At 43.6% G+C, this 25,208-nt stretch overlaps 3 protein-coding genes across 11 annotated transcripts in view; 2 read left to right on the forward strand and 1 right to left on the reverse strand.

Annotated features, from left to right (window-relative positions):
* Nucleotides 1-9,417, forward strand: part of SLC30A7 (solute carrier family 30 member 7) — a 34,074-nt gene extending 24,657 nt beyond the window's left edge. For 2 of the 4 annotated variants that reach the window (XR_013957409.1, XR_013957410.1), the window contains 2 exons: nt 3,392-5,910; nt 6,624-9,417. The gene's annotated coding sequence lies outside the window, so the exon portion shown is untranslated. Of the gene's footprint in view, nt 1-3,391; nt 5,911-6,623 lie in introns of those variants that run through there. The other 2 variants (XR_013957411.1, XR_013957412.1) reach the window with 2 other exon arrangements.
* On the reverse strand, nt 1,403-23,699 carry DPH5 (diphthamide biosynthesis 5; the record flags this gene model as incomplete). The annotated part of the gene is made up of 8 exons (XM_080623152.1): nt 23,661-23,699; nt 23,279-23,467; nt 19,219-19,343; nt 15,814-15,922; nt 5,897-6,017; nt 3,634-3,673; nt 2,482-2,585; nt 1,403-1,626 (listed from the first exon to the last, which is right to left on the reverse strand). The coding sequence occupies exons 2-8, from the start codon at nt 23,411-23,413 to the stop codon at nt 1,403-1,405; spliced, it is 858 nt and encodes a 285-aa protein (XP_080479278.1). The 5' UTR covers nt 23,414-23,467; nt 23,661-23,699.
* LOC308223726 (putative oxidoreductase ZK1290.5) overlaps nt 23,696-25,208 on the forward strand; it is a 91,861-nt gene continuing 90,348 nt past the window's right edge. For 5 of the 6 annotated variants that reach the window (XR_013957413.1, XM_080623149.1, XM_080623148.1 and 2 more), the window contains exon 1: nt 23,696-23,844. Coding sequence is in view for 4 of the 6 variants with exons in the window: in XM_080623149.1 (XP_080479275.1) it covers nt 23,772-23,844 (73 nt within the window). In the remaining 2 variants the exon portion in view is untranslated. The remainder of the gene's footprint in view (nt 23,845-25,208) is intronic. The other variant, XM_080623151.1, reaches the window with a different exon arrangement.

Here is a 25,208-nt window from a genome sequence, read left to right on the forward strand (position 1 = left end):
CACTCTCTGCTGTGAAAAGATGCCAGTTGGGCTTCTGCTGTGCCTGGCATGTGACGTGTCGCACTGCGTGCAAATCCTGGCTCATCTGCTTGTCTGTCTCAGCCACAGAAGGTTCCAGCCTTGTGGCAATCTGGTGGAAACCACGTGTAAAAGGAGTGGTGGCTTTTACTTCCGTGTGTGCTGAAGTCTTCCCTGTGTATCCTGGGATCTTGTGCCAGAGTTAAATGAATCGCTGCAGTATTCTGGCTGAAGTGTGAAATACTGTGAATGAGGAAAGGGCCAAAATCTTTCCTGGTAGCATTCAGCATAGCGCTTGCCTTTAAATGACAGGAATGACTCTTAGCAGTGAGCTTAAATTGACGCCTACAGTATATCCAAACACCTGTAAAGAAACCTTAATGACAACACGAGGCGGCTCGCTGTAATTCTGAGGACTTACGTATGGTTTTCTCTTGGGATGCTCACGTTAGTAGCTTGGCCATGACTTGTCCCAAGTGCAGTACTACCAATTTGTAATGTAATCTTTTGTACTTGAGTCCAGTCTAGGCAAAATGTTCAATACCCTACATTGCTGAAGAGCTCTGGGATCCAATTGCTTTGCAATAAACCTTCAGTTTAAAAAGAGAAGCCCTCAGAGGTCTGCTTTGTTCCGCACATACTGTGAAGAGCAGCTGAACGGGAAACAACAGCAGGCTGATCTGAAAAAGAATTCTTGCAGTCTGTTTTCTGACTGCGTGAGTCCAGAACTCCGTAAATGGTACCATGAACACAGCAAGAAATTCACTTCTGGTTTAAGCTGCAGCCTTCTCAAATACGAAATTCTGTGCAGCTTCTCCCTGTTTCACCAATGTCCAAAGGGTGAGTTCTGGTTTTTCTTGGTTTAGACATGAAGAGCATTCTCACCTGTCTCTATTCACTATCCCAAGTGTAAAGGTGAGTTACAGCCCTAACGGGTTTTGCGCACTAATGGTTGCCGTTGGTGGGAGAACTACTGAGTTTCTGCAAAACCGAAAGCAAGCACCCAGAATGCACTTGCACCAGTGTATGCACTAGGCTTGGTGAATGCACCACAGCAAAAGTGATGCCAGACAGATACCTGCTACTCTTCAGTTCTCTACTTGCGCTTCTTATCCTGGTCATCAGCCTCAGACCGATGAAAATGTCAATGAACTGAAGTGGACAAAGAGGTTTTAAGGTTTCATGTGTTAGGTGTCAGTGTGTTAGAAGCTGATACCAGCAAGTGCAACTTGCCTCAGGTAAAGGCACATCTGTGTTCCTGCAGTGTTGTCTTCTGAAGCAACAGACAATCTAACTGCACTTGGGCAAGCTCTAATTGGGCACAAGGGTAACTTTATGCTGTCATGAAATTAAAGGAACAAAAATGTAAAAGCCTTGTTTTTATTTAAGTGGTCCTTTGACACTCCTGCTGTTCAAAACTGGACCCAGCTACAGGAAAAAGCTGAAGCATTTCTAATTCCAGAGGATGCAGAGTGCCTGTAACAATCAAGGAATGCAGTGGACCACCTAGTTCTACTGTGGACATCTGCTCCAGTGTGCCTGAAGCAATCTTCTGATCCGGAGCACCCACACGTGCGAGGCCAACGCAGATTGTGTCTTCAGTGATTGCTGTAAGAAAGAAGATTAAATGCTTCATTTACTGACCAACGGGCCTAACATAAAGGAAAAAGTACTCAAAATGCTTAAATCTTAACGCTGCTTTCTTAAACCTCCCATTTCATAAATCACCAGAGGGGCCTAGAAAGAAGTTTGTGCTTCAGAGAAAATAAAGCTGTATCTTAGGGATGTTTATAAGCACGAAGGGGAAGACAGCAGAACAGGAAATTCATTCAGGAATTGTGTTCACTTTGAGGAAACTGCTGGTCCTGAGTCATTCTATGCAAAGGACAAAATGAAAGGATTTTCATTTTAACAGCATTTAAGGAATAAACTTCTAAAAGGAGGAGCACAGAATTTTTCTGTGACACAACAGTCATCTTTACAGCTGCTGTGATTTCACCCTTGGCCTCAATAAACACTGTTCACAGTTCATGCTTGACCAGTGTTAAGAACTCAAGGTCAGAATCCCAGTTCTGCACTGCAGGGTTAACCTGGGTTCGTGCTGGTGCTCATGTAGCGCAGAGTGTGACTGGTCTGAATAAAACACAGCATTGATTTTTGATGAAGCTCAACTGCTCTAAAATGCTCACAATCCTTCTGCAACTCTAATAAAGGGCTCACAGTTAAAGACGGGTAGAACCAGGACACGGTCTAAACCTCCGGGAGCTTGTTCATCTCTGCTGAGCTACGCCATGTCCAGGCTCTGCCAAATCCATCTCAGGACCAGGATTTAAGGCAGCCCAATTCTACCGTGGAGCAAGAGCAATGCAAAGATGAAGAGGAAAGGAGCAGAGTTTGGAGGCTCATCACTAAGTGTGGCTTGAGAGGCGTAAGTAGCAGGTAGAAACAATGCAGTAGCAGCACCTGATTCTTCTCCTTGGAGCCTCCTGTTTTGAATAATGGCAAGAAGCTGTTCTGCAGCTTGATTCACACTCATGTAGCGTGGTGGCTCATAAATCTTCCTTCCTCTGCAGGGAAAGAAAAGTAGAGCAATTTCACATAAAACCCACTTCATCATCCCCAGTGTTCTTACAGTTTATTTCAAGAAACCTCTAGACCAGCAAATGGACCTTGCCCAGGCCCAGGCTCTCAGGCTGGGCCTTTCAGGCAAGAGGCATTTGTAAGGAAGGCAGGAGGAGACTTCTGTGCTCTCACACCTGTGAAACAGGAGGGCCTCCAGCTGGCAAATGATGTGAGCAAATTCAGCTGCTGGAAGCAATATGCAGGTTTTGCAGCTACTCCTGAAGGATGGATTAGACTGCAAGTCAAGGGCAAAGGCCTGGTTTTCTGTCAAATGCCCTGTAGATGTTTGTCTGATTACAGACTAGGAATACATCCTTACATGAAATGCTGCTTTCTTTGCCAACTGTGGCTTCAGTCAAACAGACTTCATTTTGAAACTCCAGAATAAACAAACCTCAATGATACTGTGAGACTTCACAGATGTTAATTTAGAGCAGAGTTACAGCATGTGCATAAAGTAACCATTTGTATTCGCCACTGTCGAAACAGAAGATTGCAGAGAGGTGATTAAGATGTGGCAAGAGCTCTCTTGAATACAGTTACATGAACTTGAGAGCATTTTCTAGATATTGCTTATTTAGCTGTTTAAAAAGGGTGGTATGTATTCAATGCCTCACACTGTTACTAGCAAGTGTAAAGAATGAATTCCAAAGAGTGTTTCAGCTATTCATCTATTTGAGGATGGGACAGAGCAGTGAAATAACACTTCATTTGCCAAGCTTAATCCAGTTTGACTTCGTGTTTCTCACAGAAACAGCTCAAAAGATGATGCTTTGCTGCAGCTTCGTTCAGTCACTGTAAAGCCAGGTCCTATTGCACCGAGCAGAAAAGTTCCACTCCTTGTAAGAAACAAAAGACCATGGCTACTGAGGACAACAGAAGGGCAGGTAAGTGCAGTATTGGACAAAGACCCTCTGTTCCTTTATAAATACACTGTGGTTTTCTATACATCTTACGAATGTGTTTTTATACATTTTCAGAAAGGTGACTCACTTCATTAGGTTCTCCAGAGACTGCTCCTTCACTTTAATATCTGTAGAACAAAACAGGTATTAAAACACAGGTCCCCTACAAACTCCTCACTTAGTTTTTCTGCGTAGGTAAAGCTTAATTAAATCAGCAGATACTGTAAATTTTATAATAGCATTTTAGTTATTACGGGAGCAAAGAATATGGATGAAACATTCTGCTGTTTCAGGTGTTAATTAATCACAAAGTATTGGGGTTTTATGCATGTAATTTTACCCCCAAATAGGGCGAGTTTCACAGATCTCACAGCAACACAGACGAATACAAATACTTCTAAGTATTCAAATAGCCTGCTACAGGATAGCGAAATGCCAGCCTGGTGAAGCACACCATGGTACTGGAGCTACTTGTAAACGCTGAGTACATTGTGAGCACAAAATGTATCACAGGATGTGACCCATCAACAGCAATTACATCAGTGCCATGCAGGAACCTGACTTTCGTTAGCACTTCCTGTCCCCATGAACACTCGGAACAAGCTTCTGTTATGGGAAGAAAAAATGGATTTGGGCAAAAATAAGACAGAGAAAGGGCCAGGTTAGACTCTGCACATCTGCAATTGTATGAAACTCTAACTGACCACAGCCTGTCCAAGACATCTGTATTCAAATGCCCCCAAAAGACCATCGCAGTAAGAGCTGGACACATTTTTCACCTTGATTTGAAAGAAAAGTATTGCTTAAGTTACACAATCAACTCCTAACTCACAGGGGTGCTGAAGAAAGGGGGGTAAAAAGAGTTTACCAAATTGTTTATGTGACTGTCAAGTCACTTGGAATTCCAAAGCTTCTCAGCACTTCCCTTTTCATGTGCTTCTCTAGTCTAGTTGGACAAGCAATAAATACATGGGCTCGAATGACCAAGTAGTATTAAGGGAACAATTTGTTTGCAAATTGGTAGTTTTCAGGTATGAGCTGCAATCAGATGCAGGTACCACAACTGTCCATGACATGGGACATGGGTTATAATGCAATTTTATCAGTTCAAACTTTTACTCTCCCACTACTGTATAAAAAAAGATACAGAGAGACATCATAGAAATGATTATATCAAGTAGCTACAGAATACTTTGGTTTACCGTATTATCGTTGTTAGAGTCCTTGTTTAAACACCGGTCATCCAAAAAGTCACTTGTCAAGACCAAAGTCATCCTTCTTTAAAACAAATTGCCAGAATTCTGATTTTTAGCCAATTTTGAAAATAAGCAACTTCGAAGGCATTGGGAAATCTGGTGTGCAGTGATGCTTACACACTGGTTTCCTGCTCAGGATCCTCCAGTTACTACAGACTGGTTTTACTTAAAATACTGATTTATTTAGCACTGAGGGATCCCAGCTGTGTCTAAAAGATGCTACAAAAGGTATAGAACTGTACCTATATAAATATGAAAGTGCCTTGTGGTTTATATGCAGGCAGTTCCATGATCAGGGTTCAAAGCCAGGCTGGACAGAGCCTTAGGCAACATGGTTTAGTGTGAGGTGTCCCTGCCCATGGCAGGGGGTTGGAACTGGATGATCTGAAGGTCCTTTCCAACCCAACCCACTCTGGGATTCCATGATCATTCAGGAGCTACCCAGATTAGCAGAGTTATTCAGAAAGTGGCTTTGAGCTGAGGATTGCTGGGCAGGCTGAAGATCAGGCAGCACCATGGAAGAGCCTGGTGCCAGTGGTCAGTATTCAGTTCCAGCTCCATGACTGGGGAGGATGCTTTACAGCGCTGAAGCTTCTCATGTGACAATCACCTTTCCCAAAACACCCTTAGATAAAAGAATGCAGGAAAAAGACTGTCACCTTACACAATACGAATGTGGTTAAATGTACAGTTTAGCTCCCCAGACAGTCAGATCTGCTGAGCTCTAATGAAGTCAGTAAGAGACAGCTGCGAGTCACTGCAATCTGACTTGGATCCTGAGCTAGATCTAGCTTAAAATCAGTCATCTATGATGTTTAGAGCAAATCTGGGCCTCCTGCTCTTATGTGACTTCTAAAAAGGCTTTGTTTCTTGGGGATTTTTTGATGATGAATGAAGAAATTCCTGACCACTGCAGCACGAACAATGGCTGAACTAAGGGCACACGCATCAATGTTCTGAGTTTTGGTGTATTTTCAAACATACGTGTTAGCTGAGAAGATCTGTTTAATCCCAGACTTCATCTCATGCCTATCACTCCCGTCTCTGGATGCTGTGGAAGATGGTAGCTAAGGAGCCCTGGGAGCTGCTGCTTACCAAGTAAGCACAAGGTGTGCATTCCATTCTGCCTGTTCTTCTCAATCTTGTCAAAAAAGCTTTCTGGCTTCCATGTATCTGTCCAGAAAACTATGGAAACAGTCTCTCCAAAACTGTACAACTGCGAAACAAAGCAAAAGCAGTAACACACACAGTAAGAGCACGCAATAAAATGCAATGAAAACCATGAACAACTGGCGACACTGGAAAGTCCTGAGCCTAGTTAAGGGCTTCATAGCACAGTACTCTCCTGTAAGATGCTCAGGCTTGCCCTTTCACAGATACACAGCAAAACATAGCACTAAAAATAGTGCACCTTTGGAAAAAGCTGCCTATCTCTTGGCTAGTTTCAGTGCATTCCTTTGCATTCCCTCCTTTCTTCGTAACAACATCTGTAACTAGTGAGCTGGGTTTTCTTCTTCCTAATAGAGATGTGCTGTTGTTCTTTTACTCTCCAAACAGTAAAGCATGTTAAAGAACAGTTAATGAACCACCTGTAAAGTTGTTACGTATCTCTGCCATCACCTTTCCAATGTCTGTGAACTTTCAATTTACCTCCTATTCTTTGTTCATTCTGAAGTCCTCCTAAAGGCAAAAACTTTGTAAGATTAGCACCAAAATTCTTACTTATCATTTCTTATCTTGGCTAAGGCTAGATAACTTCTAATAATGCCATAATACTGAGATCCTACTGATACAGTTGTATTAAACCAGCACTTTCCTGCAGGTGAAAGCTGTATCATGCAAAAGAAGTTATGGTCTGAAGAGAGAGTGGATATGGAGATCTGAAGACAGGGACAGCTTATGCGTGAAGTAGAGGTATGATGTTTTCCATGCATATACGGTAAGAAGAATATTGCTAGCAGATTCTGTGTTGAACATACTGATTTTATTCTCAGCCTTAACACTATTTATTTCTGTAAACCCCTAACCTCAATGAAAACATCTGAAGCAACAGTCTTGCCAATCATTTTCAGTGATGCAGAAGCCAGTGTCATACGTAACCTAAGGCAGCATTTGGCTTGGAAGCTTCTGTAACCAACCTGAAAAAGGGCAAAACCATGCATCAGTTTTGGTGAGTTCAGCTCTGGAACAGGGCAAGCCCAGACTGATTGTACAGCTGGCCAGTATTCTGTCTGCTCAAGCAATGGTCTCATCTCCCCACCTGCTCTGTAAACAAGGCAGGAAAAACTGCTCCTCCTAGCCTGCTACAGGAGACACTGTGTGTGCCCTGAGCAGAAAGAGGACCCTATGTAGAAGCTGCTCTGACAGCTCCGTCCCATCTGGGAGTTCCCCTTTACACACTTCCCTGCAGTATTAGGTTGTGGTTTTAACTCTTTCACGCTGGTAGAGCAGAATTTGAATCAAAGCAGAAACATGTTTGTTTTTAAGGGCCCAAAAGCTCAAATTTGAACCATTCATGCTGAGAGGAACACTGTTTATTCAAAGGTTCCTAGAATATTACTGAAAACATTTCCTCTTTTAAACATTTCATTCTAGCACAAGGACAAGAACACACAGCGTACATTTCACAACCTAAAGGTTCTTCCAGTAAACTAAATAGAGGTTGGACAAAATGAATTGTTCCCAATGTAACCTGTTAACTATTTCAAGGCTGCATCTAGAAAAAGAATAACCAAGCTATGTTCTGCCTGGTTTTCAGGTGGCTACCTAGAACTCTTCCCATTTTGTTCCACAGCTGAAGAAAAAACTATTTAACAAGATGCTTCTCCTTCACCCCTTCATTGTTAGAGCATCTGGGAGAAAGCTAGCAGTTTTATCTCACTGGCAGTACACCTGCAGTAACCATCAAGTGCTGAAATGTCCAGTACCAACCTGACTACCACCTGAAAGCCACCTCAGTCCGCTCCTCAAAGCAGCAGCCCTCATCCAGTACAGAAAGTAGCCTCAATTAAACTTGAATCTTATCCCAGTCCCTTTGGCATTTTGTTAACCTGAAGGAGGGCGACTTCCACCTCTGGCTTTTAGCAAAGAAAAGGATGTGCAGAAATGGGTAAAATGTTATTATCTGGTAAGCAGTTTGTTAGGAATCAGATCTTTTCAAGTGCTCTGCCACATATTAAAAACAAGTTGTTCATTCAGCTTTATATCCTCCAGCACTTGTTCTCATTGTTATTTTTCTCTTTTCCATTGATCATTACAGAGGTTCTCCATCATCTTTGCCAACAAGAAGTTAAGCAAGTTATCCTTTTGATGCAAGCACTGCCAGTCAGATTCACTGAATCTGTCCTTTGTTCGCCAGGTTTTGCACTAAAAATGAAGTCTGAATGTCAAAAAGAATAAACCATTTTTGTCAGAAATTGCCTGCCCATTCAGTAGAAATCATTTCAAAATAGCTTCATGAAGTATTGAGATCATAGAAAACTGTACTTACAGTCTCACACCAATACACTTACTTTCTCAGCACCTGGACAGCACAGAAGTGGCTTCTACACCAACAAGAGGGAACAGGACATGCTTTATTAACCTCCTAGAAATGCCTTTGCAACTTACACTAACTTAACTGCTAAAGATCAGATTTCCTACCATTAATGCATACATATTTTTACTTTAAATTAAAGAGGGGAAGACACTTCTTTGGGAACTTTCTGGTACACCGTGATCTACGAACGCTGTGGAAGTGATGCAATAATGGATACCCCTGTTGTGCTTGAATACCTGTCATCAGTTACCTTACAAGGACTCCTACAGACACAAACAAGTATTTCTTTCTCATCCAGCATCTGATCTCTGCAGACACGAGGCATTTATGGAAGCACAGGCACTGCTCCCCCACCAGAGCAAGCCTGCATTGAAGAAGCAACACGTAACTGTATCAGAACGTGCATTTTGAACTCTCTCCCTGTACTTCATGCAGATTCACTTTGTTGTTCACAGTTTCCTGTGCTGTGTTCTGATTTCTACCTCCTGAAATCTAGTACGAAGTATCAGGCTTTCAAGAAAAGCCTTGCTGCAGAGAGAGAAGTGAGTACCCAAAATTCACCATAAGGATTCAGCAGTCACAGGGGACAGCAGGTCCACTAGAACCAGAATCCACTGAGCGGAAAACGGATTCCTTCCACCAACCGTAAAAGACTCAATAGGGCCCCAAAATTAAAGAAATTATGCTTGTCACTGGATTAAAATTGTGACAATTTGTTAGCCAAGGTGTATTACAGCGCACTGAGGATTAACATCATGATCTGAGATTGAGTTTAATAAGCCAGTGAAGAGCTCTGTGTGTTTTCAGTGAAAGGATCGTGCTGTATGGCTGCTGGCAAAGCTTTAAAGAGAGGCGAGAGCAAATGCAGTTTCTGAGTGCTGCGCTCTACATGAAGCAGCTGGGCTTTAGGAGTGGACAAGATGTGCTCTGTGCAAGCTAAAACATCTCAAGCATCACACTTGCACTAATCATCGAGTGCTTCCATTCTGCTCGGGCACAAAAGAGCCGCAATTTCAAAGGGGGCTCAGTGAAATGCTTGGACAGACGTTCCGTGCTCTCAGCTTGGAACCTCCTTACCTTCTGCTCAGCGCTCAAAACCTTCACGGAAACATTTCAAAAGGTCATTTTGAAAGACCTCAGTCTTTGGAAATACTCCTCCCCCCCCCGCCCAAGTAGTAATTGGCTTCCACAAAGCTTTGTGCACTTCGGTTTTGCAATGCAAGAGTTGAAGGCAGGAAGGGGGCCAGGCCTCCCCACTCGGAGGCAATGCTCTGCCTGCTCACCAAATACTGCAGAAAGCTGTTCTTCGACTCACACTTTCATCACCTCTGAACGTTCTCTAACATCCTGTTCTATTTACACACGTACTATGAAAGTCTGATAGATTTTGGTCCTGAGGTGCCTGTTTTCAGTTTTCAGTTCAGTTAATGATATTTCATATTCTACTTGTTTATATAAGCAGAATCAATTGAGAGGCCAGAATCATGAATGAAAGAGAAAGAGCTGTCCCATGATCTCTGCTTGGAGAGCCTGCATACAAGTGAAATTTCACTGAAGCTACTCAACAACTCTGTTAATGGCCAGTCTGAATGACAACAGACACCTGAAGCTGTCCAGATCAACAGTTTTCACTTAGAATAGGCACTTAGCCACTTCTTTTGTGGCTCATGACCACAAAAATAAAGGCTGTAAAAAGAAGGAACAAGCTGAGACTAAATAGGGAAATTAAAAAAGGAAGATCTCCCATCCCCTCTAGAAAGTACTAAGGCAAGCAGCAGAGAAGATGCAAGATAGTAGTAAAAGGGTCAGTAAGGCAACAGCTGCAGAGAAACCAAGAAGTAAACATTTCAAAACACAGACATTTATTTTTACAGCATCTTTCCCAGAATTATTGCTGTATCAGCTGCAATGGTGACAAAGCAGTTCTTCACTTCCAAGCCTATTGCCTTTCCTAACATTTCAAACAGCTTCAGAACTAGATATATGTCAGGGGAAGAAGGTAAGAAGGAGTCTTGTTGTGACACTTTGCGGACCTGGCACCTGCATACACGCGCAATACCTGTAAACTCTGTAGACTGAACCCCTCCTCGGCTGCTGTGTTGAGATGGTCCCTGGTTACGCTGCAGACAGGTCTCAGAGGACTGCACAGCCTGACCACATCCCACCGACAGACACCACCAGGGTTTTTTCCTCCTGAGCCTGCTCCTCAATGGAATTCGGGGACCAGACAGCACCCTGCATTACCCGAGGTTGTTTCCTGATCAGTCTCAGTGCACATACACAGAAAAGCTGACATGTTGTGTTTACCCTTGTCATAAGTTTTGACATGATGCTGTGCAACATCCATCCGCATAAAAAGGAACCTAATAAGCCAGATTTTTCCCCTTCTGTAACCAGTTAACAACCCTCCAGACCATATACATCAGATTAAAGTGCTCCTATTGTTTTTTATATTATATATTGTTGACAGAGAACAGCTTGGGAAGTTGGACAATCATCAACAAAGAAGTACCAAGAATCAGTCAAGCTTCATTTTTGCTTGTAATTGGTCATATGAAACAACCACAAGCTTAGCTCTAGCCCTTTACCACTATCTCACTTAGAACCACAAACCTTTAGCAACTTTTAATGCCTCTCATGAGAACCTTCACATGAAATTCAAAGTCTTTACCATTCACACACAAGGGGCTCTGACCCATTCTTGTACTGCAAGCCAACAGGTTGGCTCAGCTGTCCAAAAACCTCCAGTCCCCTCAGTACACGCCAGAGAGAAAGGAACTGTGAAGAAAAGAGTATCTGGCTGAGGGAAGCCCACTCCACATGATTGCAGTCTTCAGGAGACAGCTGAGACAAATCACATAAAGGCAGCTGAAGGGAAGAACCCATTTTTCTCTCGGCTGCCTCCTGTATCAGCACTTAGGAAATAGCCACTCCACAAGCAGGACAAAATTCAGCTGCCAAAGACTCAGAACCTCCAAACAAAGTTGAACAGGACAGGATTTTCCCTCCCAGGTAATGTCACCTTATCTTTAATAACCTCCAAAGACTCTTCCCAGCAATGTCAAACAATGGTTCCTTCCCACTCTGGTCACTTGGATTATTCATCTGAAACAGTTCTCTAAATGGAGAAAAAGAATTATTCTGATCAAATGAATATTTCTGGGTCATGCTTCCTGGTGACAAGTGGCACTAAGTTGTACAGCAATTGTGAGTAATGAAGTAGTGTGACCAGTACTGATTTAACCTTTAAATGGCTTGAGAAACAACTTCTAAAAGGCTCAGAAGCTGGTGGCAAGTGAGAAAACCAACCAATGATCGGAAACAGTTTGTTTTAACTGTTGCTGAATAAAAAACATTTTGCACAGAGCCCCTCCCATCACAGCAAAGAGTATTTTTGAAGATGAGGGCACCGAGAGAGGGTGGAACTCAAAGGTTCCACTCCTGCAGCTACTACAGGTTTTCTGTTTGACTGTGAGCTCAGCGAGTAATGATAGCATCCTTCAACTTCCTAACCTGTAAGTAATAGTTTTCTACTTGCCGCTGCAAATGTACTCACCTGTTCAGTAAACACTCAAAAACCCCCACAGTGAGCACTGCTTTCGTATTTCAGTGATCAGCTAGCAGTGAAAAGACAAAACTATTTCCTAAGTGTAAATCTTACAAGAATGAGCTGGTCTCCAAACACAAAAAAATCGAGCTGAGTTACTGACAGACACAAGGGGACACGCAGATGTTTGTTCTGAAGCTATTCAGGTGGAAAGTGGGTATGTCTCAAAAGAGAGGCAGGTCTCTGCCATGACATGGGGTAGCTACCCTACCAAAATAGAAAGTAAATGCTTTTAAAACTAGCAGCACCACTCTCCCAGAAATGAGTGGCTCCTATGTGGCTCCAATCCCACGGCTTGCCTTTAGCTTTGCACTTTAGTTCTCAATCATCTCTTTTTACAGTAATGCCATTATCTCAAGCCATTTTGAGTTGCATTGTTCACGCAGCTCAGTGTGATGCAGAGTCTTTCTCACATGTTTGAACACCCATACAGTTCTCTCAAAGATGCATTACCAGAACTGGGTCAGAGAGAATTCAGTCCTGAGAGCACTACTCTGGTGACCTTCCCAAAGTAACCCAGATTAGAAAGGAAGGAAAAAGGTGTAAATTTGAGATTCTGAGTTTTCTGCCTCTTTATTCTAGGGCTAAAAGCCTTGGCGATCAGCCCTATTCTGAAGGACTCAGTGTGGGTACAGATAAAGCCATGGAAGTAGTGCCGGGCTCTCCCTTTATTCTCAGCCTGCAATGCTGAATCCTAGTTGAATAGCAATGTCTTGTTCACAAGGTAGCTGAGCAGTGATAGTAACTATAGTTAACTGTAGTAAACTACAGTTTACTATAGTAAAATACTAAGTTTTCCAAAGCTCTGGAACCACAGTGCAGCTGCTGGTGAGGAAAGCTGAACTGTCTCACTAGTTACCATCCACAAGAAGTGCTCTCTGAGAATGGCTGTCCTCTCTCCTTGACTTCCATGGCAGTATGCACAAACTGCATGAATTTCTTCACTGGTGGTTGTTCCCTACTACAACAGGAGTCAGAGTGACCAACATACCTACAATTCAGATACCAATCAAGAGAGGTGAACCTGCAGAGAATATGTTAAGAGGCGCTCATGCACAGGCACTTTTCCTGGCTTATCCTCCCATTCCAGCCGTATTAATTTGCTTTTGAGGGTAATTATGTTCTTCAGCCTGACACAGTGAAGGTACAGCACGAACAGCCTAAAGGAAGGAGCCACAGCAAGTCATAGAGCCTTATGCCCAGTCACACTAATACTTTTCTAAGTTATACTGTCCTCTGCTTTCAGTAACTACAGCTCATGGTATCAACCTGTGAGAGCTTCCTAGAAGAGTTTAATTTACAAAGTTAAAAGAAAAACACTTGCTCTTTGTACTAATACACTCTTCACCTGTGCAGCCTTCCAAGCTGAGTCTGTCAAATGGGCAAGACAGTAAAAAAAAGTCTTTGAAAATAGATTTTCACCCTTCTTTACAATTTGACAAGAAACAGATCTAGGAAGATGACAAACCATCGCTAACAGCTCCAGGAACTCACTGCTGTTCAGGAAAACTGCACAACTACCAGAATGTTGTTGGCTGCACAGAAACGTTGCTCTGATGACAAGAGACATGCTCTTTTGTGAACAGACTGGGCACTGGGCTGTAGCTGCATTTTACTGAGGCCTAATCAGCAGCTACAGCTCACTACACACGTGGCTTTCACAACAACGTATAAAGGTGTTTCCTGTTTTTCTCCAGTAAGAAAGAAAGAGGTTTTGTATTACAATCAGATTAACACAAGAAAAAAAGCCCAGCCTTTTCTGTGGTGAAGCAAAAGAGGAATCCCTGCTATACTTGACAGCAAGTTTGCAATTTAAACCACAGCAGCTCCAAAACTAAACTGATGGCAGGAGACAGCCATGAATGTAAAGACTGCTGAAAGAACTTATGGACTTCCCCCGCAGCTCTAATTAAATCACAGGCTGCTTTTTAATAAGAGACCCCTCACTTGCTGTTTATGCCTGCAAGGAGCAACGAAGAGTTAAACATCCAGCTGGCTACAGTCTGTCTGGTAACACAATATGATCACCATTTCCTAAAATGCTTTATACAACAACAGGAATGTTGACTTATGGGAAGGCAGCCCCTCCCAAGCCAGAATGGAAAAGGGGACCAATGCCAGAGTGAATAACATCACGTTTCCTTCACGGACTGTTCTCTTCAGCATGGGACAAGGACATAGTAAGCTAACCTCCAAAACTGCATATGTGACAAACCTTATAGACTGTTTGCAATAGATTCCCAGCTAGTTTTCTGTTCTTTTTGTTTTTTAATTCACCTCAGAGTTCTCTACTCCTCTTTCCTATGCTCTAGCTGGAGCTGTGGGGGAAGCAGATTTTCAGAAACCCTAGTCACCTGTCCTCGTTGGGAACACAAGCCTTGCATCTTCCTTCCTAATGGATGTAAAAGAACAGTAAAAAGATAGCAGGTAGTAGAAACTACTTGTCAGCAGCTTGACAGCACAAGCAAACTCTGCACCACCTTGAAGCCAAAAGGGCAAAGGGTAAGCCCCAGCCCCAAGACCCCTGTTACCCACCCCAGTAAGCGCAGTCATGTAGCAGCTGCCATCTGTCTGCTGTACGTGTGGATTTTAGACACCAAGGAGCCTATTTCCTTCCTAAAAGATAATTTCACCCAAGTCTTACAGCAACAGGCAGGTATCACTAAAGAAGTGCTCACAGAAAGAATGATAAATAATGTGAATCCTGTGCTGCATTCCCTTCAGCATTAGCACCCACAGCTCAGAAGAGGTGTCAAGGCAGTGTTGCTGCACTGCCAGATCACACAGGGCTCTCACATTTCTAAGCCATCCAGATGTGATCAAAGCCAGAGATACTACCCAACTTACTGCAGCTGAGATAAGGAGACTGTCACTGTAAATTTGAAGGTGTCATTTGTTTGTTGAAATTAAAGAGAACGATATTCTTTTATGTTAAGCTAGGAAGGAATATTTGCTCCTTCAGTGATGTAAACCTATTATTCAAAGCCTCAGCTCTTGTCTGTGGTACACCTACATTCCTGTGCTTGCCTCCAGTTTTGGTAAAGTGGGAGCTTGGTTTAGTGGTTCCTGTACACAGGGAATCATTCTGAACCTTGAGAGGGCAGGTTCTATGTTAAAATAATGAATGAAAACAAAAGGGGGAAGCTTCAAATAATTTATAAGTTATGACACATACACTGCCATAATGTTTTTCATGCGGGAAGAGGAATAATGGACCCATATATGTGTAAAACGAAATAGTTTGAAGTATTTTCTTGGGGAACACCAGATCTTTTCTACTTCGGCCATTCAAGAAGCACAAAACCTATCATTTGTTCTTCTAGTCCTTGGGTAGGCAAACCTCTCCTCTCTCAGCAGATGGGCATAAAACTAAAGATAGGTCAACCCTGGAGAGAATGAATGCATCATATAGAAGATTTTGGAATCAGTTATGATCTGAGTTGAGCATACAAACAGGCTTGTGCACATATTCCTTTTATGACAAGACCACTGTTATCTCTCAAAAGGATAACAACCTAATTTAAAACTAAACTTATCAGGTGACCATCAGTAGTAGAAGGAAGCCAACAAAAGCAAAGCTTTATCTGTAAAATAACTCAGATATCAAAGTCTCCTGGAGCAGAGGGAAGTTAGAGAGCAGAGCAGAATAGAAGTGTTACTATTCATTTACACATGCACTCATCAAAAGGGACTTCTGCCGATGTGCAGCACACTGAAAAGGAAGTGTTAACGAATTCTGACAACAGAAGTGTACAGTTCCTACGGATCTTCAAGCTTCAGATTGCAACATGCATTGCCACAGCAGTGGAAGAGCTCACCCGTTTTCAATTTAGCACTTGTGGAATAGCATATCTGTAAAAATGTTACCTGTAAACCACAGCAGCCCACTGCATTCATTATTGAAGCGTTATGAATGACCTTGTATGGAATCCCCAGTTTTACTGCACGTAGTACTAAATCACTGTGTGTCGTGGCCCTGTGTTAGGAAAATAAAGGAGTTAAGGATTGAAAAGATGAAGTGATCACGTGTTACTAGCATTATAGCTTGTTTTGAAAGCAAAATTAAACCCTTCACAAACAGTGCAATGCAGAGGTGCCAAAAGGGCAACAATAATATGTTTACTTTCCAGTAATTGGAAAGTAAAAACTCCAGTAAGGCTTCCATATGTCATCTTCCCTAGCTGAAAATACAGGTGTCCTCAATATGTTATGGTTCTTTGCAGATTTCTGGCATCATTAAAACTCTTAACACCAACACAATTGTTACTTTTTAAAGTAGCTTTGGCAAGCACTTGAAAAGGAAAAGTTCCATTTATGCTTTGTCTTCTGCAGGTGTCTGCTGGACATCTGTTGAACTGTAAAGGTCAACTCTATTTGGCATAGACTTCAGCACAAGTCCAATATTTCCTTACTCGGGATAGAGCCAGGCCTTCTCCCATCTGCACCAGTGCATGCCAGGAAAGCAACACACTCAAACAGAGCTTTGAACTGAGGTAAACTTCACACGGTACTTAGACTAAATCAACTTTTATGACATCTAAGCCAAATTACTCAAATTACCGATGCCCAAGTTTGAGTGCTCAAGTTTTTCTGTAACAATTAAGAAACTTCTAATTAAGCTTAGAACTGAGCTAAATTTGGCTCCAGGTCTAATGCCTAATAAACACCTTGCAGTGACTGCTGCAAGAACTCCTGGGCTTGTAGTTAACGCAATTGGGATCAGAGTCCTTCTAAGATGGTAAATATAAATCCAGCACATCTTTGAACTGCAACGGTGTTTACTTATGTATCTTGCTTGAATGTATGCTTACATACATGCTAGGCACTCCATTTTCCATGTGATATATGGAAATGCACTTGGCTAAATTTATCAAACCTAAAAGTGACCTTAGTCATCTCATTGCCAGGATGTACTACAGACTTCTGTGTGGCCATTACAAAGAAGGATGCAAAGAAAGAAATCAGAACAAATAAATAGGAAGACTGCTTTCACCCTGGCCTCATTCAGTTACCCTGACAGAATTCTCCTGATTTTCAGTCTGATAAATTTTGACACCGCATGTCTGACTAGCACCGACCAGATCAGTGCTTCAGACTGGAACACAAATGTGGCAGCAGCTAGAAGGCTGTAAAGATTAATCATAGAATCATAGAATGGTTTAGGTTGGAAGGGACTTTAGAGCTCATCCAGTTCCAACCCCTGCCATGGGCAGAGACACCTTCCACTAGAGCAGCTTGCTCCAAGCCCTGTCCAACGTGGCCTTGCAATCACTTAAAACAGAAACTAGAGAAACTAGAGACCTGATACACACAGGCTTCCAGGCTTAGAAGAATGCAGTAAAGTGATCTAAACCAACACTTTGGTTAGTAAACAGACTGAGCTCCTGACTTCCAGAAACAAACTTAGTTTAGGAATGCCTGCTCTGAGAGAAGAAGGGACTAGTTTTAGTCTTGTATTCTTCCCTTCACACACACAGGACAAGGAGCACTGGAGGATTTTGTGGTTAGGCTAATACTGACCAAGGGATCAGCTGGCTTTATTCACTGAAATTTGCTTCAGCCAGTATATTCTCCCAATAGACCTGTCCATAATGGCAGCTGAAAACAGCAGGGCCCTTGCGAGCACTTGGCTAGTACCAGCAAAGGCTTCAAGGAGTCAGCTCTCTGCAGCCAGAGCTATACTAGGATTTTCTGTCACCAATACAGAATCTAAGTGTTATGGATAGTAATAATATGAATGTCAGCACTAGGCTAGATGAAGGTGCGCTTGCCAGTATGCTACTAACTTGTCAGGTTTCTGCTAGCACATCCATAACTGTTACCACATATGCAGAGTGAACAACAGTAAGAACAACGGCACAGGTACAGCTTGTTTTATCACCTGAACTATTGACCACCAAAACCTGAGCTTTCCTTAGACTAAACACTCTTCTGACCTGCAAACATACTTGAAACTCTACGATCAGCTGCAGTCACACGGCTTCTATCCTCCTCCCATGTGGCTTCTCTGAGGACAGAAACATTCAGTACTCTTTCCTAGTAACCTCATGAACCCCTAAATCCTTAGGGCTCTGTGAGGGCACAGGAGTTCTAGCTGCAGTATTAAGAACATAAACATTTAGATAGAAGCAACTCATTTGAAAAAGGGTAGTTTTCCACAATGATGTAGTATATTAGTCAGAATTGAAGGATTTTGACACTGAAACTAATGATATGAGGCAGATCAAGATACTGCTTACAAGCAGCCATTTCATTTCAATACATGTGGGTTGTTTTTTTTCATCTTGTGTACTTATATCAGTCACTGGATCAGAGTAATGTGACTCTACACTTTATGTGAACCCTAATTTTCATGTTAACATGTGTTGAAAATATAATTAATATTCCTGAAATATAGCATCATCCGCCCGTACTAGTTTAATATCATATTCTCTTGCCAATTCCCTTCAACCTGTATGTACATAAATTACCTGCTTTTGACAGATGTGCTCCTGACTGCTCCTCTTTTTCATAAACTCTACTTTTTCACTCACAAATGGGCTGCTCAGTGATTTGATTTTTCTTGTGCCCCTGAACACTGTGGTATAAATCTTGAATCACCAGCTGGAGACTAAAAGCTCTTCTGTATAGCTTGACATTTATAGATTGATGATGCCTGACTGCAAAGACAGAAGGAGATCCTTCTGGTGACAGAAAACGGCTCTACTTTTCAGCAGGAATAAAAAGTGGAAACAAAAGGCTTAATAAACCAAAGGGAGAAGACACATTGAACAACCTACGTGATTTTAAAAACTAGCATATATCAAAGCAGAAGCACTGTACAACCAACAATCAGTATTCATTCTAAAGCAACTGAGCATGAAAGCCACATTTATAAGTACAAAGAGCAACTAAAAGAATACTCTCCCAAAACAGAGCATATTTCTTCTTTATGTGATATCCTAGAATTTCTTGTGTTAGCAGACAAATCAAGGAACAAAAATATTCTCTATAGAAGCTAGCATGAAGAATGAAATAAGTGACTGCTGAAGGAAAGAGTCATACATCCTGGAGGGTCCCCATTCCTATCCATAAGGAATATCTGGGCAAGGAAACTCCAAAGCAATATAAAGTGTAGACAATTCCATGTATATTTTTAATGCAATAAAACATGCTTCAGGTCTGAAAATCAGCTTCTTCATGAACAATTACAGTAATGCAGTATGGCTCCTTCCTACTGAAAAAAGAGAACGACCATGCCACAGCAATATTTCAAATGTTGCTTTGTCTTACCCAAAAGGATCACCAACTACAAGAAATGCGACATCACAGACATCAGCGTCTTTTAAAATGTTATCTGCTTCTTGTTCCACTGTTTCTCGGTCAGCCAAAATCAATTCTTTTCCATAAAACTCTTCCTAGAAATTGAAATTAATAAGAAACAGCAAAATTAGACACTTAGGAACACAGCCAATAGACACTGGAAAGGCCAACTTTATTATTCTCTCCAGCAGTCTGACCCATGTCTTAAGAGAAACCTTCCTCCCCTTGCAAGAACACCTGAGCTTCCCATAAAGTAGCTCCAAAACTGCCCAAAATTAGTCAAGCTTGTTATTCTGATACTGATTTGGGGTTTTATGCCTTTTGTGTCAGTTGAGGAGCTGCTCCAAATGTAACTCAATGACATCTTCATACCGAATGTACCTGGGAGGACTCATTTTAACTGGTCATCCTACTAGGCATCCCCTCTCACAAGACTGAGTCTAAGTGCTTAGGTTAATTGTAACACTGACATCAAACCAGAGGCAAATATGACATTAGCTATACCACAACATAGGTGGTTTTGATTATCCCTAGTACATTGTAGCTAACCACATCTAAGGAGTGATTTTGTATTCGTTCTTCATCTTCAGTTCTCTGGAAGGAATACTTTACTATGCATATAAGTAAACATGTATTTGATCACGTCCTTTGCTTTTCTTCAGCAGCTCAGTAATTATTGTGTCTGTATGTTTTTAATGCCTTTATTTCCAGAATCAACCTCACATGTGTAATAAAACCTCAGTTAGTTCTAGAACATGTTACCTGAACATGTATGTCTTTAAGTTATGTACCACTATACATTTCACATGCTCTTTACATGATTAGATAAAGGTTTGCTCCAGGGTACAGACCAAAAAATGTGGTTTTGTTCTAAATAGCATTCAGAAAACTTGAGTGGTATTACAAATTATTAACAAATTGATAGTCTCCTGTGACTTCAGCGATAGCTTCATCTTTGCTCGCAAAGAATAATGAATTGACAAGAGAACCATCATACTTGTAGAGAAGCAGAGCAGTGCTTCCATGAAAAAATCTACCCCGTACTGAGTACTAGATATGGGACTGTTACTGGGTTTGCTTCCCCTTTCTAAAGACGACTTCCTCACCATTTTTGCATAAGTTTCTCTACCTGTGTCAAAAATGGAATCTATTTACATGCTTTGAGACTGCTCTACAATGCAAATCAAAGCACATTCATTACAGAATATGTAAAAAGCACTCTCCTGACAAAAACTAAGATGCAGATCCACTGGGAGGTCATGGGCTCCAAACAGTTCCTCCACCAAACTGAGGTCTGATGTAGATGGTCAACATCAAGCAGCCTTTAACATATGTTTCAGGCCAACGAGATAAACTAGGCAAGTCATGTCATTGGAATTTTGAGATCTGGTTTTAAAAGCATTGACACAGGAAGATTTCTAGAAAATCCCTGCAGCAAAGAATCCATTCTTTATCTTGAGAGCTTTCCCATAACTTTTCATGGTGCTTAAGAGAGGCTGACCTTCAGATTACTAAATAAACCATCCAGCATTGTCACTCGTATGGAAACCGGGCTTCGTAGTTAATTCCTATATTCCCTCTTGGGCAGTTTCAGGTTAAGATGGCATCTTTTATTTTGTTTTTATTGATCACTTTTCCCAATTACCTCATCTTTGGGACTTCAAGGTTTCCAAAAGACCTAATAAAAACCAAACCCCCAAGAATAACCACACCAAAAATACCCAGCATCTTTCTATTATTCAATGTTTTATTTTCAGCTGGCTAGGAATCCATTTTTTAATGGAAAATGCAGATTTTGCAAAGTAAAAATATCCAAATGCAATTTTCCAACTATCCAACAACAAAAAAACTAACATTTTGTTTTGAATGGATTAATTTCAATTCAGATTGCTTCAGTGTACTGAAAAAAACCCCAAACCCAAGCCCGAAATAGGGAGTATATCTTCATTTCAAAATACAGCAGATAGGCCATAGATAGCCGCAAATGTTCTAGCAGAGAAGATTCAGAGCAGCCCTGTGAAGAAGGACTTGGGGGTGCTGGTTGATGAGAAAATGAACATGAACTGCTTCAGTGTGTGCTTGAGCCCAGGAACCCCCCATGTGCTGGGCTGCATCAACAGGAGCGTGAGCAGCAGGTCAAGGGACGGGATCCTGCCCCTCTTCTCTGCTCTCGTGAGACCTCACTTGGAGCATTGTGTGCAGTTCTGGTGTCCTCAACATAAGGACATGGAGCTGCTGGAACAAGTCCAGAGGAGGCCATGAGTATGGTCAGGGGCTGGAGCACCTCCCATACCGAGACAGGCTGAGAAAGTTGGGGCTGTTCAGGCTGGAGAAGAGAAGCTGCGTGGAGACCTCAGAGCAGCTTCCAGTGTCTGAAGGGGGCTGCAAGGATGCTGAAGAGGGACTCTGCATCAGGGACTGTAGCGACAGGAGTCGCATCAGAGAGGCAGTTCAGGTTGGATATAAGGCAGAAGCTCTTCCCTGTGAGGGTGCTGAGGCGCTGGCACAGGGTGCCCAGAGAAGCTGTGGCTGCCCCATCCCTGGCAGTGTTCAAGGCCAGGTGGGAAGAGGCTTGGAGCAACCTGCTCTAGTGTGAGGCAGTTCCAGGATCAGTGTTCAAGGACAGGTTGGACAGAGCCTTAGGCAACATCGTCTAGTGTGAGGTGGCCCTGCCTATGGCAGGGTGTTGGAACTGGATGGTCTCAAGATCCTTTCCAACCCAAACCATTGCAAGATTCTATGATTCTGCTATGGCTATACAGCATCCAGCACCCAGGCAGCATCTCTGTATAGCACTACACTGCTTTTGGAGGCAAGATCTGTGTTCTGTGGGTAGATAAGCTCTTTTTTGGGTACTATTTCAACATTAAACCGTACCTTTCCATTCCCAGTGAAGCCACCAGTTATAATTTGTACATTTTTACTACTGTTTTCTTCCATAAGATGTGTTTGCTAATAAAAATTTTACCTCCATGCTGTTCAACAGCACATCTTTGACTGAACAGTGTGTGCTCTCTAAGTCTCAAAATAGTGAGACAGCTTGGCCCACCAGGAAACATGGACATGTGAGACAGTCAAATTATTGTGCCCAGCAGGCATGCTACACTACCTCAGGCTGAATCAAGAGATTCAAGGCTGCACAACATGTATTTTTCTCATATGTCTGTTTTTAAACAGATCAGACCTTTTTCTAACCAAGTTCACTCAGATCTCCATATATTGTTAGAATTTGAGATGAAAACTAGTGTCAATACCTCTAAGAAGGAAAGTTTTCTTTCTATTCCAGTCTTCTCACAAGGTAGCAAAACAATTTCTCCTATAAAAATACAGACTCACAAAATCACTAGAGTTAGAAGGGCTGTCTGGAGATCACCCAGTCCAACTCCCTGCCAAGGCAGGGCCACACAGAGCAGGCCACACAGGAATGTGTCCAGGTGTGTTTGGGATGCCTCCAGAGAGGGAGACTCCACAACCCCCTGGGCAGCCCATTCCAGGGCACCCTCAATAGAAAGAAGTTCTTCCTCAAGTTTGTGTTTCAGTTTATTGCTCCTTGTTCTGTTGCTGGGCACCACTGGGAAGAGTCTGGCTCCATCCTCCTGGCACCCGCCTTTGAGCTATTGATCTGCATTGATGAGATCCCCTCTCAGGCTGCTCTTTTCCAGGATAAACAGGCCCAGCTCCCGCAATCTCTCCTTGTAAGAGTGACGCTCCACACCCCTGAGCATCCTTGTGGTCTCTGCTGGACCCTCTCCAGTAGCTCCTTGTCTCTCTTATACTGAGGAGCCCAGCACTGGACACAGTGCTCCAGATGTGGGCTCACCCGGGTCAGCAGAGGGGGGGATCGCCTCCCTGACCTTCTGCCACACTCCTCCCCACACATCCCAGGATACTAGTGGCAGCACAGGAAGGTCATGTACATACTTTTTTGGAGATCATATACCACCAGTTTCTCCTGCTGACATTACTGACCTACCACCCTCCTTGGCAGGAGAGGCGTTAGGCCCTGTGGGCCAGCAGTGGCCAGACCTACCAGTGCTTCTTTGCCCACCGTGAGGATGGACGTGTAGGCCTCCAGGTACACCCTGTGGCACTGCCTCACAGCCTCCAGCCCCTTCACCGTGATGTCCTTGGCATCTCCCAAGCCCAGCCCGACCAGGTACAGCATGCTTCGGGAGGTCGCTACAGCCGCCGGGCCCACGGTCGCAGCCAACACCACCACCTGTCACGGGAGGGAAACGGCGATGAGCCCCATCACGTCACAGATTGCTCCCTGCACATCTCCCCGCTCCTGCCACCCGCCTCCTGACAGCCGGGCAGGCCCATGCCACCTCACACACAGCCGCGGGCCGGCCCATCCCTACTCGCACGGCCCCCACACGCACACAGCCCCGAACCCGCCACCCATGTCCCACCTGCCCCCAGCCCGCCGCTAGAAGCCACGCTCCCGTGACGCTTTGCGGTACTTTGCGACGCTGTGCGGCCGCAGGGGTTGCCGGGAGTTGTGGTCCCTGTGGCGGGGAAGCATGGCGGCGGCGGAGCTGAACTGCCCCGTGTTGCCGCTCGCCAACGGCTGCGGCATCCCGGTGCTGGGGCTCGGTAAGTGCCTCGTGGTGAGATAGTGCGGTCACGGCGAGGCCTGGCCCGGGCCGGCTTGTCCGGGCTTGACGCGAGGAGTCTGAGCTGGAGCCCCGAGTTGAGGCAGGCCTTGTGCCCCTCCCTGGTGGAATCCCTGTGTTCCTGTTTAGCGGGACCTTCTGGGGCGTCTCCTGCTGCCCTGCAGCAAGACAAGGTGGAGAACGGGTGTTTTTCCGTTGAGGAGTACAAATCATAGAATCACAGAATCATAACATCAAGTAGACTGGAAGAGATCACGGCTCCAACCGTTCCCCAGCACTGCCAAGGCCACCAGTAGCCGTGAGGTTAACCCACGGCACTGAGGCCTCGTCCCCACGGGGTGTGAACCCTTGCAGGGACGGTGCCTGCAGCCCTGCCCTGGGCAGCCTGTTCCAATGCCTGAGCACCCTCTGGGGCAGGAATTGTTCCTCAGCTCCATCTAAACCTGCCCTGGTGCAGCTTGAGGCCGGTTCCTCTTGTCCCATCCCTTGTTCCTTGGGAGCAGAGCCCAGCCCCTCCTGGCTCCATCCTCCTCTCAGGCAGTTGCAGGGAGCGATCAGGTCCCCCCTGAGCCTTCTCTTCTCCAGCCTGAACCCCCCAGGTCCCTCAGCCCTTCCCCATCACACTGTGCTCCAGGCCCTGCACCAGCTCCGTTGCCCTTCTCTGGCCCCGTTCCAGCACCTCAAAGTCTCTCTTGTAGTGAGGGGCCCAGAGCTGAACACAGGATTCAGGGTGCGGTCTCACCTTCCACTTCCCCCAAGGTGTTGCTTTGTGGCTTGGGTTTTTTCTCACCAGGCTTGGTAGCAGACTTTTCTTTAAAGCAGACTTTCAAGCTGTGATTCGTCTTGCTGGAATGTTTTCTGGTTTTGGCCAGCTGCATCTGCTGTAGTTAAAAGCCCGTGTAGGAATCTCAGCCTTGAGAGAGAGTCAGAAGGTGTGTGTTTTGTAGTTGTGTATGTTGAATTCAAACGCTGTTAAACCCTGGCAGAATCTCGGGTGAGGGAGAGGGAAGTGTTTTGTTTTTTCTTTTGAAAGCCATATTTTGGTAACGTGATACTGAAGTGTAACAAACACAGAGTTTTGGTTGTTGCTCGTACAAATATGTATGACACTTAGGAGGAAAAAAATCTGGCTGAAAATACAAGAATACAAAGGGGCATTAGTTTTGTTATAATTTCCATTTTATTATCAGTTGTGCAGTGAGAAGTTCTGCAATAGAGCTGGTTAAACTTAGAGAATTTCTTTTCTAAAATGTGGAGAAAATGAGAAGTCTTTATAAGACAGTGTCAGTTGTTTGAGTTAATGATAGTAGTGGTAGATCAGGAAAGCTGCTGCATTCAGTCCTG

Source organism: Psittacula echo (assembly GCF_963264785.1).
Source record: "Psittacula echo genome assembly, chromosome: 7".
Taxonomy (NCBI): domain Eukaryota; kingdom Metazoa; phylum Chordata; class Aves; order Psittaciformes; family Psittacidae; genus Psittacula; species Psittacula echo.